Here is an 11,488-nt window from a genome sequence, read left to right as displayed (position 1 = left end):
CCAGCCCTGCACCTTGTTGTCTCGGATTCTCCAGCATCTGCAGTTCCTACTATCTCAGGTAGGAAAATAGTTTGAATAACAATGAGAAATGATAAAGATAAGGATTCACTTAGTGGTTCAGGCCCCTGAACAGCAACCACACAGTCGGTTGGAGAATAAGGGAAGAAAGAGCAGGTGCTTGTCTGAAAAGTACAGCAATAAAAATATTGGATGGGAGCAGTACAAAAAATGCTAATCAATCTGCTCAAAACAGTGTCAATAAATATTTTAAAAAAACAGTTAACCAAGCGAGCATTAGTCCTTTAGGAAGTGAGTCTGCAGAATTAGTCCTAGAGATGTACAGCATGGAAACAGATCCTTCAGTTGTCCATGCTGACCAGATACCCCAAATAAATCTAGTCCCATTTGCCAGCATTTTGCCCATATCCCTCAACTCTTTCTATAAATATACCCATCCAGATGCCGCAATTGTACTGGCAACTCATTCCACACATGCACCGTCCGCTGGTCGCAGGCCTCCAGTCTGAAAAGCAACCCTCCACCACCACCCTCTATCTTCTTCCTTCGAGCGAGTTCTGTATCCACATAGTTCTCCCTCTTTCCGTGTGATCTAACCTTGCTAACCAGTCTTCAGTATAGATTATGAAAGCAAATCCCAGAAGCAGTTATAGATCGGGAAAATAAAAGGAAGGGAAGAACTCAAGAAAATTTACCAGAAAAGTGGCACTGAGTTGTTGGAGCTGTGAGCTGACAAGTGCAGGGAAAATTCTGAGGAAATTGAGAAATTGTCCATTTTGTGTTAGATTCTGGAACACTGAGATAAGAGGGATCAGGGTCTGCAGGTACAGCATGTAATTGGGAAAACTAATAGAATGTTAGCATGTATTGAAAAGTAGAGAGGTCATGCTTCAATTCTGTAGGGTACTGGTGAGGCCATATCTGGAGTTCTGTATATAATATTGGTCACCTTTTTATTTAAGAAAGGATGTAAATACATAAAAGGTAACTTGATTGAAAAATGTAAGATCATTAATTTAGAGGGTATTTCCTTTAGGCAAATCTAGAAGTCGATTATTATTGTTTATAACCCACTAACCTATTTAAAACCAACAACGCAGAAAAAATTGAGAGTCATGAATCTTTGGAACCGTTGCTGCAAAGGCAATGGAAATGGAGTTTTTTTATTTTAAATAGAATATTTTTAAGGCAGACATGGGTTTGTTTTTGGTAAGCAAGAAGGTGATAGGTGGATATGATGTTATAATCAGAGGACTCGTTAAATGGCAGAACAGGCTTAATGGGCTTCAAGGAGAACAACCATGTTTTCTGTAAACTAATCTTGTATAACTAAGGTCCTTCATCCTTGGAACTGTTCTGGTAAATCTTTGCACACTTTTAAGCACTGTTGGATCCTAAGGTGTAATGACCAGAATCCAATACAATAATTTGACCTCTCCTGAACTTTAGTCTCCCCAACCAAATCACCAGTCTGTTGTATTGCTGTTCTGATTTCTTTGCAGATTTACTACTGTCGTTAGTGTTTGGCTGACCATTGAATATCCTTAATAGCATGATCATAAAATTTATGCATTTTGAATCTAACAGACGGAATTTGTCCTGACCTCCTCCAACATATCCACTCTTTCCAACCCGGCAATGTCTTAAGAACATAAGAACGAGGAGCAGGAGTAGGCCATCTGGCCCCTTGAGCCTGCCCCGCCATTTAATAAGATCATGGCTGATCTTTTTGAGACTCGGCTCCACTTACCCGCCCATTCACCATAACCCTTAATTCCTTTACTTTCGCAAATTAGTTTTGTCATCCTTGTTTTATATTTTTTCTGAAGTCTTCCACAATTCTGATTTTGACCCATGTCCTCCAATGTGGTATTACTGGCTTAATAATTCTAGTAATCTTTTCTGCTTCTATATGCTGCAGACAGTCCCCTGCCAATTTAATTTAAACTCTTTCCAGTCAGGAATGAACTTCCCAAAGAGCACATTGATTCTGTTCTTTTTTGAATTCTAATCTTCTTAAATGAATGCCTTTTGCCTGGAAATGGTCCCAATGCCTCAGTTTTTTGCACCAGGCCTCAGACCATGCATCAATGATTTCCTTGTCTGTTTTTACGTTCTGTAACGTGGCACTGGGAATAATCCAGAAATTTAAATCTTTTGAGGTCCTTTTTCAACTTCATCGCGATCTCCTGAAAGTTTGACCATATGTGATAGAAAACCCTGAACATTTTGGACACTGGGACTGAGTGAATTTTTGAATGGAGGGGAGCACTGGAGAAGTTGACAAGGTTGTGAAAAACATGAATAAAGTGAGATAGGGATACAGGTGGGTGAGTTTGTGCAAGTGAACACTATCTATATTTGGTTGGAATGTAATAACCTGGCCACAGTTAGATGTCTGAATTATTGGTAATGAAAAAACAGTCTTGTCCTTGTATTGCGCTTTTTAAGAGCACCATATGTCTTAAGTACTTTTATATCCAGTGAAGTACTATTGAAGCATAGTCAAAATATTATAGTGTAGGAAAATGACTACAGTAATTTTTGCAGTAAGGTCCCACAGTGTTGTGATGACATGAAAATGACGAGGGGATAAATCTCAACTGATTTTTGAACTGGGCCAATAATATAGCTTCAACTATGACAACCAACCACGTATTTAACAAAACACTTTGGTATGTTCGAAAGGAAAATTCTATTCTTGGCCACTTTATTATTTCACACCAAAGTGAATGTGTTTCCAGCTTGTATGTAAAGCCTCCTTCCTTAACTTCACTGCCTGTAGCAATCATGTTACAAGTATGTAATGTTTTTGGATGCTTCTTGGTTTTGTAATCTAATTGCTTTAGGTTTCCATGCAGAGAGATGATGGATGGAAGCGATGGGGAACTTGATGATGAAAGCATTCGGCCAGCAAAGGTAATGCTAAAATTCTTGGTGTATCATCTCAATTTAGTAACTCGATTTACTGTTTTACAATTGAGCTGATGTAACAGTGTTGTAGTTTCTTTTAAAACAACTGCAGAACTGTTACATTATACAGTTCATATGAGCAGAGTGTAGTCGGTGTGTCAGCTCCTGGTGATATGTCATGTCATGATACAGTCGCAATCTGCGAAAGTAGTTTTTACATGAATATTATTTTCCTGTCATCTAAATTGTTCAGTTGACCTATTCCTCAAAAATGAAGTCTGAAAGCAGCTTTGCAGTTTGGATTAATAAATTGCTTGAAGACTAATCCAGAGACAAGATCCATTACAGAATTGTGTGGAACTTAAATGGAGTTCTGGAGAAACTCAGCTGGTCCAGCAGCAACTGAGAGAACTGATTAACATGTCAAATCCAATGCGACTTTTCAAAATTGAGACTTGTGCTGATATCTACGATGGCATTGTTTGCAAGAACTGCACACACAACTTCATGGAAAGTACTGTGAACAGCAGTACAAATAGTAGGCTGACTTGGGTTGATGTTTAAAGATGTGTTAATTTCATTAAAACATTTTTTTTTTCCTGGGCATTCTTCACATTTTGTACCATGTAGAATGTAGCTCAAAAGTATGCTCAGAACAGTTCATTTCAAGTGTAAATAATTGAATTGAATGTGTCTTTAAATGGTTAATTTTTTTCAAAAAAATTATTTTTCAATTCTGTGATTTCTGACTTTCTATTACTGAGGTATCTTGCATTTGAGTTGAAGTGAATCTAATAAATTATAATGGGGTAAATTCAAACCTTAAATTTGAATGCTGAAATTGCTCTCTAAAAATGGGTATTAATCGCATAATTGTGAAATAATTTATTTCCAAAATGGTTTTGGAAAAGAATGTTGCATGCAGATTAGATTTTGCAATGTGTTGTAGCTAAGTTTGAGGAGGATTGCATTTAGTGTGATAGCACATCTTTATAATCATCTGTATGCAAATATTTTGGCAGTTTTCACTTGATCTTGTTCTATGTAGTGAGCAGTAATCCAGTTCAGTTTAGTATGACTTTTACCCATACCTCTTCCAGAGTAATAAAAAATATTTTTAAGTTACTTATGCTTTTGGTTTATTTCATACTTTTTAAAATAGAGAATTCCAATCACTGAAAGTAACATGAAGTCACGATATACTACGGAGTTTCATGAATTGGAGAAGATTGGATCTGGAGAGTTTGGCTCCGTTTTTAAGTGTGTCAAGCGACTTGATGGTTGTATTTATGCAATAAAACGTTCAAAGAAACCATTAGCAGGTTCAGTTGATGAGTAAGTAACTTCTGAATGTTTATGTAGTCAAAATTTGTGGTGACAGCCCATTTCTTAAAACACGCAACACCTGTTATTATTTTGATATCCAGCCCTTCAGCAGAGTACTGAATTCTTCAGTGTTTTGACTATTTTGCCATTTTATTTGATATCGACTGCTCCTGAGGTGTTTTGAAGAATTATTACTGCAATGAATAGAATTCATATATGATAAAACTAATGAGCTTTTTTTTTCTACTTTTCCTAAATGGTTGCCTATCTTGGTCTTCAACTGGATAATTGGTTAATAACTGGAAATTTAACCATTCTCTCTCTATTGATGCTGACTGCTACATTTGCATTTCTATGATTTGCTGTTTTGACTATGTTCAAATTTTTTTTACAGACAGAATGCTCTACGAGAAGTCTACGCACACGCAGTGCTAGGACAACACACGCATGTGGTACGTTATTATTCAGCTTGGGCTGAAGATGACCATATGCTCATACAAAATGAGTATTGTAATGGTGAGTTTTGGAATTAATGTTATTTTAGGATTTGCTTGTATTGTTCTTGTATATGTAAGTTTACATTTAACCTATAATTTATTAAATTACGTCATTCCAAACAATAATATTTTGTATACTTTTTGGTTTTGAAAGGTGGAAGCCTGTCGGATGCAATAGCGGACAATAATAGGAACCAACAGTATTTTAATGAACCAGAGCTAAGAGACCTGTTATTACAGGTAGCTCGGGGTCTAAAATATATTCACAGTATGTCTCTTGTACATATGGATATAAAGCCAAGTAAGTATTGAAATGCTTTGTTATTTTGATGAATGCTTTACTGCCACTTATATCCACACTTGGCTGTCAATAATTAGCTTTATAGAAACAAACAGTTTTATAGAATTTTCAAGTTATCTTTTTGGTAATTCCCAATTACGATGGGAAGAATGTAGGTTGATTTTGATTTTTGGGAGAAAAACAGTGAGTGAGGACCAACTTGCAGAGTGAAAGTGAGTATGTAGGTCCTGTGTCCTCAACTGTTGTTCTTCCTGGTGAAGTGAAAGGAACTTGGGACCTTGTGCATGCTAACAGAGTGCAAATCCTATGCTCCAAGGCTTGACAGTTTCCGATTTATACAGTGCTTCAGATTTATACAGTGCTTCACTTTGGTTTCGCTGCCCCTCACGAATTAGTAAAAGTTAATCATAGGTCCAGCCACCCCGTCCTCTTCCTAGAAATGAAGTTCTTTAACAAAGAAAGAGACAATAAGTAGCTTGGTGCGTTCTGTTTTCTCTGCTTCTGAAAACTGTACATACCAGGAATGTGTTTTATTTGGAAGCCAGCCCTTTGCAAACATTACCCGAATAAAATTGATTCACTACTTAGCTTTTTGTCTGAAAGGTTTGTCTCAAGTTTGATTTTTACGTGAGTTTGTATTGTTCATGCTACATGTTAGTATGGCAATCCTCATTATGCTCAATGCCAAATCAAGCCTCATTTTGTAATGCTAAATGTTATATTAAGTTATTTGGCATATACTTGAGCCCTAAATTGTTCAAGGGGTTGATTCCGGACTTGATAGAATGATTACTGTTAATATTTGTATATTCTGGCACCCGTGCCCTTCCTTTCACAGAGAGTCAGGTTCAGGTTGAGTACACTTTTAGATGTTGAATGTTTCATAGTATCCCACTGAAGTGACTGGCTAATATGATGTCTGACGTGGAAGCTGTCTATTTAATTATGGAAGTGTCTCATATCTGCACTGATAATCTTCGCAAAATGATGACATCTAGTGACTTCTGTTAGACCAGGACAATTATCCTGATTTCCTGTAACTCCTTCGCCCCGAAAGAAGGCCTGAAAATGCTGGCACGAATTGCAGTGCCCATGTGAGATCAGAACTCAAAAGACCAGGGATAGAGTTAAGATGCCATCTGTTCTACACCATTTTTATTTATCTCGAGGAAATCTGATATAGAGCACAAATGTAAATTTCTGTGGCTTAGAGGAGTCAGTGTTTATCATCTATTTGGGCTATGAGAAGTATAGCCCCCTTTCCATGGTTTAAGATGGCTGCTCCTTCTTGTTGCACCTGAGATCTACACGCTTGACCTTTAGACACCTATTGTGTAGTGGAGTGGGCTGATTTTTGAGGCCCTCTTTCTGGAATTGCTGCTAAACCTACTTGGGCTCACCAGACAATGTGAGTAATGAGGTATTCAGTCTGACTGCCTGTCTGTCTTCTGTGACTGTATCTACATCTAAATGTCCCTTGAAGGGGCTACAAGTTTTCAGGCAACCAGTAGGCATGAGGAAGGTGGGAAATATCATCCCTGGGAATATCATTCAATCTGATGTTGCTAAGATTCCTTTAAGGTTTTTGGTATTTGTTGCAATGTATTGATATGCTTCTTTCAAAGGAGATATTTTAATGCTTTTTTATTGGTGATATTCTGGTTGGATCAATGGGTGTATAAATATCAGTATAGACTATTCAGCTTCTGAAATGTGTTGTAATTGGAAGCCTGCTTTTAATAGTTTTTGTATTAACAATGCTTTTTCTTTTATTTTCAGGTAACATATTTATATCCAAAAAATTAGTTACTAATTCGGCAGCAGATGAGATCGATGAAGAAGACTGCATATTGTCAACAAATATTGTATACAAAATAGGTATAACTTCAGAATTCATTTTGCAAAGTTGGGGACCTTGAGTAAATAAAGTAACAATTACCACTTGGTAGGAGAGTAACTGGAGGACAGAGATTTACAATGATTGATGAATAAACCAGAGGGGAGATGGTGAATAATTGTCTCTACTGCAGCAAGTTATAGTCTGCAATGTCCTGTCTAAGGCTGATGGAAACAGATTTGAAAGTACTTTCGAGGAGAATTGGGTATATATTTGAAAAGCAATCACTTGTGGTGCTGTGATGAAACATTTGGAGAGTGAGACTACTTAGACAGCACAGTCAAAGAACCTGCTCGTAGCCTGTTTCTGGGTGAAGAATGGTACAAATTTAAATAAAAACAAAATACTGTGCATGCTGGTAAAAAAGCAGGTCTGGCAGAACCTGTAGAGAGAAAAAGTTAACATTTTAGAGTAGAAATGCTCTTTGGAACCAAAGAGGCGATTTTAGACTCTAAGTTGATTTTTGTTTCTCTATCAATTGATGCTACCAGATAATCTGAGTTTCTCCAGCACTTTTTGTTTTGATTGTACAAATTTGAATTTGATTTGTAACTTCAAATTTATTTTTATTTTAAGGTGATCTTGGACATGTTACTCGTGTATCCAATCCTCATGTAGAGGAGGGAGATAGTCGGTTTTTGGCCAATGAAGTGCTACAAGAGGTAGTGTTTATGATTGTTACAATAATTTTGTAGAATGTGACCTTTGACCATTGTGCCAACAGAATAACTATCCACTTCCCTTGCATCTCTACAATTCATAAAGAATGCTTCTGTATTTTTAATTGTCCTAGTTAAAATCTTGACTATCTGTCTTTGGTATCAGTAATTTTATTAAGAACTGATTGTACGTTCCCTTTTTGAGAAATTTAGTTTGGTATGCATACCGTGCAGTTGGTGATTTCCACTTGAAGACCCAGTAGCTTAACTGTTCTCTTTCCAATATGATATTAACCTTTCAGCTGATCAAATGATGAAATTTTAAGTGAACAGCCAGACTGGTCTGACAATTTCTACAAAATAGTAAAATGTGTAGATGACAATATTATTGCCAACTGCTTGCAGGCTTCACGTTAACTTTGTAAATTGCTTGATGAACCTGGTTGCTGCTCACATTGATATTTAAGTGAGATTGGAAGTCACTTTTTAAGTGAGTTGGAATCTTGGAGTATGAATCCACCATGTACATATGTTGCGTAAGATAACGATACTGCTTCAAAAATATTTCCTTCATGTGTAGAGTAGTAATTTTTAGCTGTAATCAAATGTATATTCAAAGCCCTGTTTCTACAGTACACAAAAGATTCAACACCTACTTAAGCAAATAAGGAAGCCTGTAATATATCTAAATATCGATTTGCTTCTCCCTTTGAAGCCAGAAGTGTGCTGAGAATTCTTACACATTGGGCTGCACGATATTTTTTCTGATTGGGAAAAATTCTTTGTACCGGGGAACTAGGTTTCTGTAGTACCTCTGCTTTCCCTGTTCTGAGTGGGTATCCTTTTAAAAATCTGTTTGTGATCAATATTCGCTAAATATGTGGAACCAGACTTCCTGAGTAGTAGTAATCTTGGTACTTCAGTGGAATCCTCCGAATAATTCAGTTTTTTTTCATGGATACTTTTCAAAAGTTTCACGGATTGGTCAGTTGCCCGGTGGAATCTTGAATTACCAAACAGATTTATCAATCCTCTGCTATGACAGAGGTTCCGTAGGGTCCCCGTGTGCACAATTCCCATCTATGTTTCAGAAACAGCTGACCGTCAGAAAATCTGGGCCATGATTTCAGTTCTTGTTGATTCCTGAATCAACGAATAATTGAACCAAGCGGATCAGAAATACCTTGAATCAAATTGGTAGGCTAGTATGTTGTTTTTTCACCCAGCAAAGTGGTGATAAATCATGCATGAGGTTTTGAATTCTCGGTATGATCGATTTTACATGATATTAGTAAGCACTCGAACTTAACTGCATGAATCTTACCTTCTTACCCCATTCCCAACCCCATTGAGTCTTGTTCTGTATGGTGATATTTTTTTCAAATATTGTGTATTTCTGTTTCAGGACTATAGACATTTGCTAAAAGCAGATATTTTTGCCCTTGCACTCACTGTTATATCTGCTGCTGGTGCAGAGCCATTGCCAACCAATGGAGAAAAATGGCATGAAATTCGCCAAGGAAAACTTCCTACAATTCCGCAAAAACTCTCTCAGGAATTTTTAGATTTATTGAAGGTAAGATATTTGCCTAACAAGTATTTTTGGGGTTTTGAGTTATTTTATAGCTTTCTACAGCGATGGTGAAATTTCAAGTGAGAACAATTTTAAGTTTCACTTTGGTTTTTTTTTAAGAAAATAACAAAAGATACTTATTTCAATTTTCCTTTTTAAGTTAATGCTCCATCCAGACCCAGAGAAACGACCGACTGCAAGTACTTTGATTAGACATTCTGTGTTGCTTCCAACTGCAAGGAAGAGTGCTGACCAACTTCGATTAGAGCTGAATGCAGAAAAATTCAAAAACGCACTTTTGCAAAAGTAAGCTTTTATTCTTCAATGGCTAGCCAGTTGTAGGTCTCTTAAGGTAACTGGGCCGCATTGACATTTAAACTGACTTTATGCACACAGACATTAATATACAGGTCTAGAAATTTTCTACAGTATTGCCTGTAGATATCAAACTGTCAATTGTATTTGTAGAATTTATCAGTGCTTTGCTTTTGTATCACAAAGTTGAATGTGTTCAACTTTACTGATGTAGACTCGGCTTATTTAGGAAATACTAATCAATGTATTCATCCTAATTTGGAGTTTGTGTGTGGTTCAGTTCTTCAATCATTAGGAAGATTTTTAGGGAATGAATAGTTGCATTAAGCAGGTCTGAAATGAGGTTTCCATGTGTTGAGCTGGCGTGAGTAGTGTAATGGTTACAAGTCAAGTTAGCCCAGTACCTTTAGGGTCTATGTGCCTGACTTGTTATCCCTGCTCAAAATGCATATACAGAATTAATTTAAAAAATAGTGTCAAAGCTTTGCCATTTGTTTGGTTGCAATTTTCGTTGTTTGTTGTTGTTGTGTGTGACTTGCCCTTTTTCTCGCATACTCATTTTTGATGCAGTTGTTCAGCTCTCCTTGCTCCTCAAACCTAATCAGAGTTGAGTCTGTGTTTTTAGTAAATTTACCTTCTTTTAAAAACGAAATCCTACACCTAATTGTAGATACTATTTGGTATGTTTGCTTTTCTTCATTTTATTCTCTACCTCTTTCTCCTCTGCCTCTTTTTCTCCTCAATCTTGCTTTCTTGACACTTGCTTTCTTGGTTCTTTCTCAATCTTTGGGGATAGTGATATGACTTTTCTAGTCTGTGGCTTAGCTCCCTTTCTGGTTATACACCCTCTGATTGGACATGGGACAGTGATGTTTAAGAGTGCAACTGAGATTTTAAGCACAAATAATTACTTGTGGAAGTTACAGCAGCATGAGTGTTTTTTGCATGGCAATGATTTATAGAGTAGCTGTCTATGGATTGTAAAAGTCTTCAGTGAATTATGCACTTATTAATTTTGCCCAAGAAATGTTGAAAATAATTGAATGCTCATTTCTTTCTAAAGTTTTTCAAATTGAGATGCTGAATTAAATAACGAACCTCATTATTTCAGAGAACTGAAGAAGGCACAAATGGCAAAAGCAGCAGCAGAAGAGAGAGTATTGTTCACGGACCGAATGACAACCAGGTCTACTGTGCAAAGTAACAGAAGTGCAAGGATCATTGGGAAAAAGATCAACCGTTCTGTTAGCCTTACAATATATTGAAACTTTAAGGCTGAAAGCTGATTCTGTATTTTGTTTTTAGACTGGGGATTTCTTTTCCTGAAAGTTTGTTGCCAGTTCAGTTAAACACACAATTGTAGGACCGTTGAGAATATTGTGTGTAAAACTTGGTTAGGGTGTAGCATTTCTGCTGCCAAAATGGTCTTAATTTTAATTTTTCAATTTTAGTGTGCCTTTTGAATAAAAGGGACAAAAATCGATCAAAAATATTGGGACATTTTTAGTAAGTGGCTCATGCACCATGAATTCTGTAAATCTGCCAGGTTTTGTTTAAAACTTGCATTGTATACATCTAGAGGATGTATTTGAACCATGTTATACATTATACTGGGAGCACTTTGTAGACATTGGGATTTCCATGGCCGACGCCATGGATGAACTTGTCTTGGATAAACTGCTGCTATATTAGTCAGTGTTGTACACTTTCTGTAAAATTCAGTTAGCATTATAAACAATCATTGCTCTACTAGGAATAGATGTTTTTGGAGAATGCATTTTTAATTATGTGTATTAAATGAAATAACAGTTGTTAACTGTTTACTGCTTGTGTTTAGAGCAGTTTTTTTTATTAAGCTAGTGCTTTGTAGGGATACATTGCACCTCTGTTTCTTGCAGTTTGTATTTTCTGTATTTTTAAAAATGTAAATTGTGGGCTTTGTCACTTGACTGTCTTGTCCAATAAACTGGTGTACATTTGTAAATGTTA

The 11,488-nt window shown here is 36.6% G+C and overlaps 1 protein-coding gene across 2 annotated transcripts in view; it reads left to right on the top strand.

Annotated features, from left to right (window-relative positions):
* The window catches only part of wee1 (WEE1 G2 checkpoint kinase), a 19,464-nt gene extending 7,976 nt beyond the window's left edge, over nucleotides 1-11,488 (top strand). The window contains exons 3-11 of one of the 2 annotated variants that reach the window (XM_020521312.2): nucleotides 2,880-2,937; nucleotides 4,094-4,266; nucleotides 4,652-4,773; nucleotides 4,909-5,055; nucleotides 6,835-6,933; nucleotides 7,529-7,614; nucleotides 9,017-9,187; nucleotides 9,345-9,490; nucleotides 10,611-11,488. In XM_020521312.2, coding sequence (XP_020376901.1) covers nucleotides 2,880-2,937; nucleotides 4,094-4,266; nucleotides 4,652-4,773; nucleotides 4,909-5,055; nucleotides 6,835-6,933; nucleotides 7,529-7,614; nucleotides 9,017-9,187; nucleotides 9,345-9,490; nucleotides 10,611-10,764 — 1,156 coding nt within the window. In that variant the 3' untranslated portion in view covers nucleotides 10,765-11,488. Of the gene's footprint in view, nucleotides 1-2,867; nucleotides 2,938-4,093; nucleotides 4,267-4,651; nucleotides 4,774-4,908; nucleotides 5,056-6,834; nucleotides 6,934-7,528; nucleotides 7,615-9,016; nucleotides 9,188-9,344; nucleotides 9,491-10,610 lie in introns of both variants that reach the window. The other variant, XM_020521311.2, reaches the window with a different exon arrangement.

The sequence above is a fragment of the Rhincodon typus genome, chromosome 17, assembly GCF_021869965.1.
Source record: "Rhincodon typus isolate 14 chromosome 17, sRhiTyp1.1, whole genome shotgun sequence".
Lineage (NCBI taxonomy): Eukaryota > Metazoa > Chordata > Chondrichthyes > Orectolobiformes > Rhincodontidae > Rhincodon > Rhincodon typus.
This window is presented reverse-complemented; position numbering and strand designations above follow the sequence as displayed.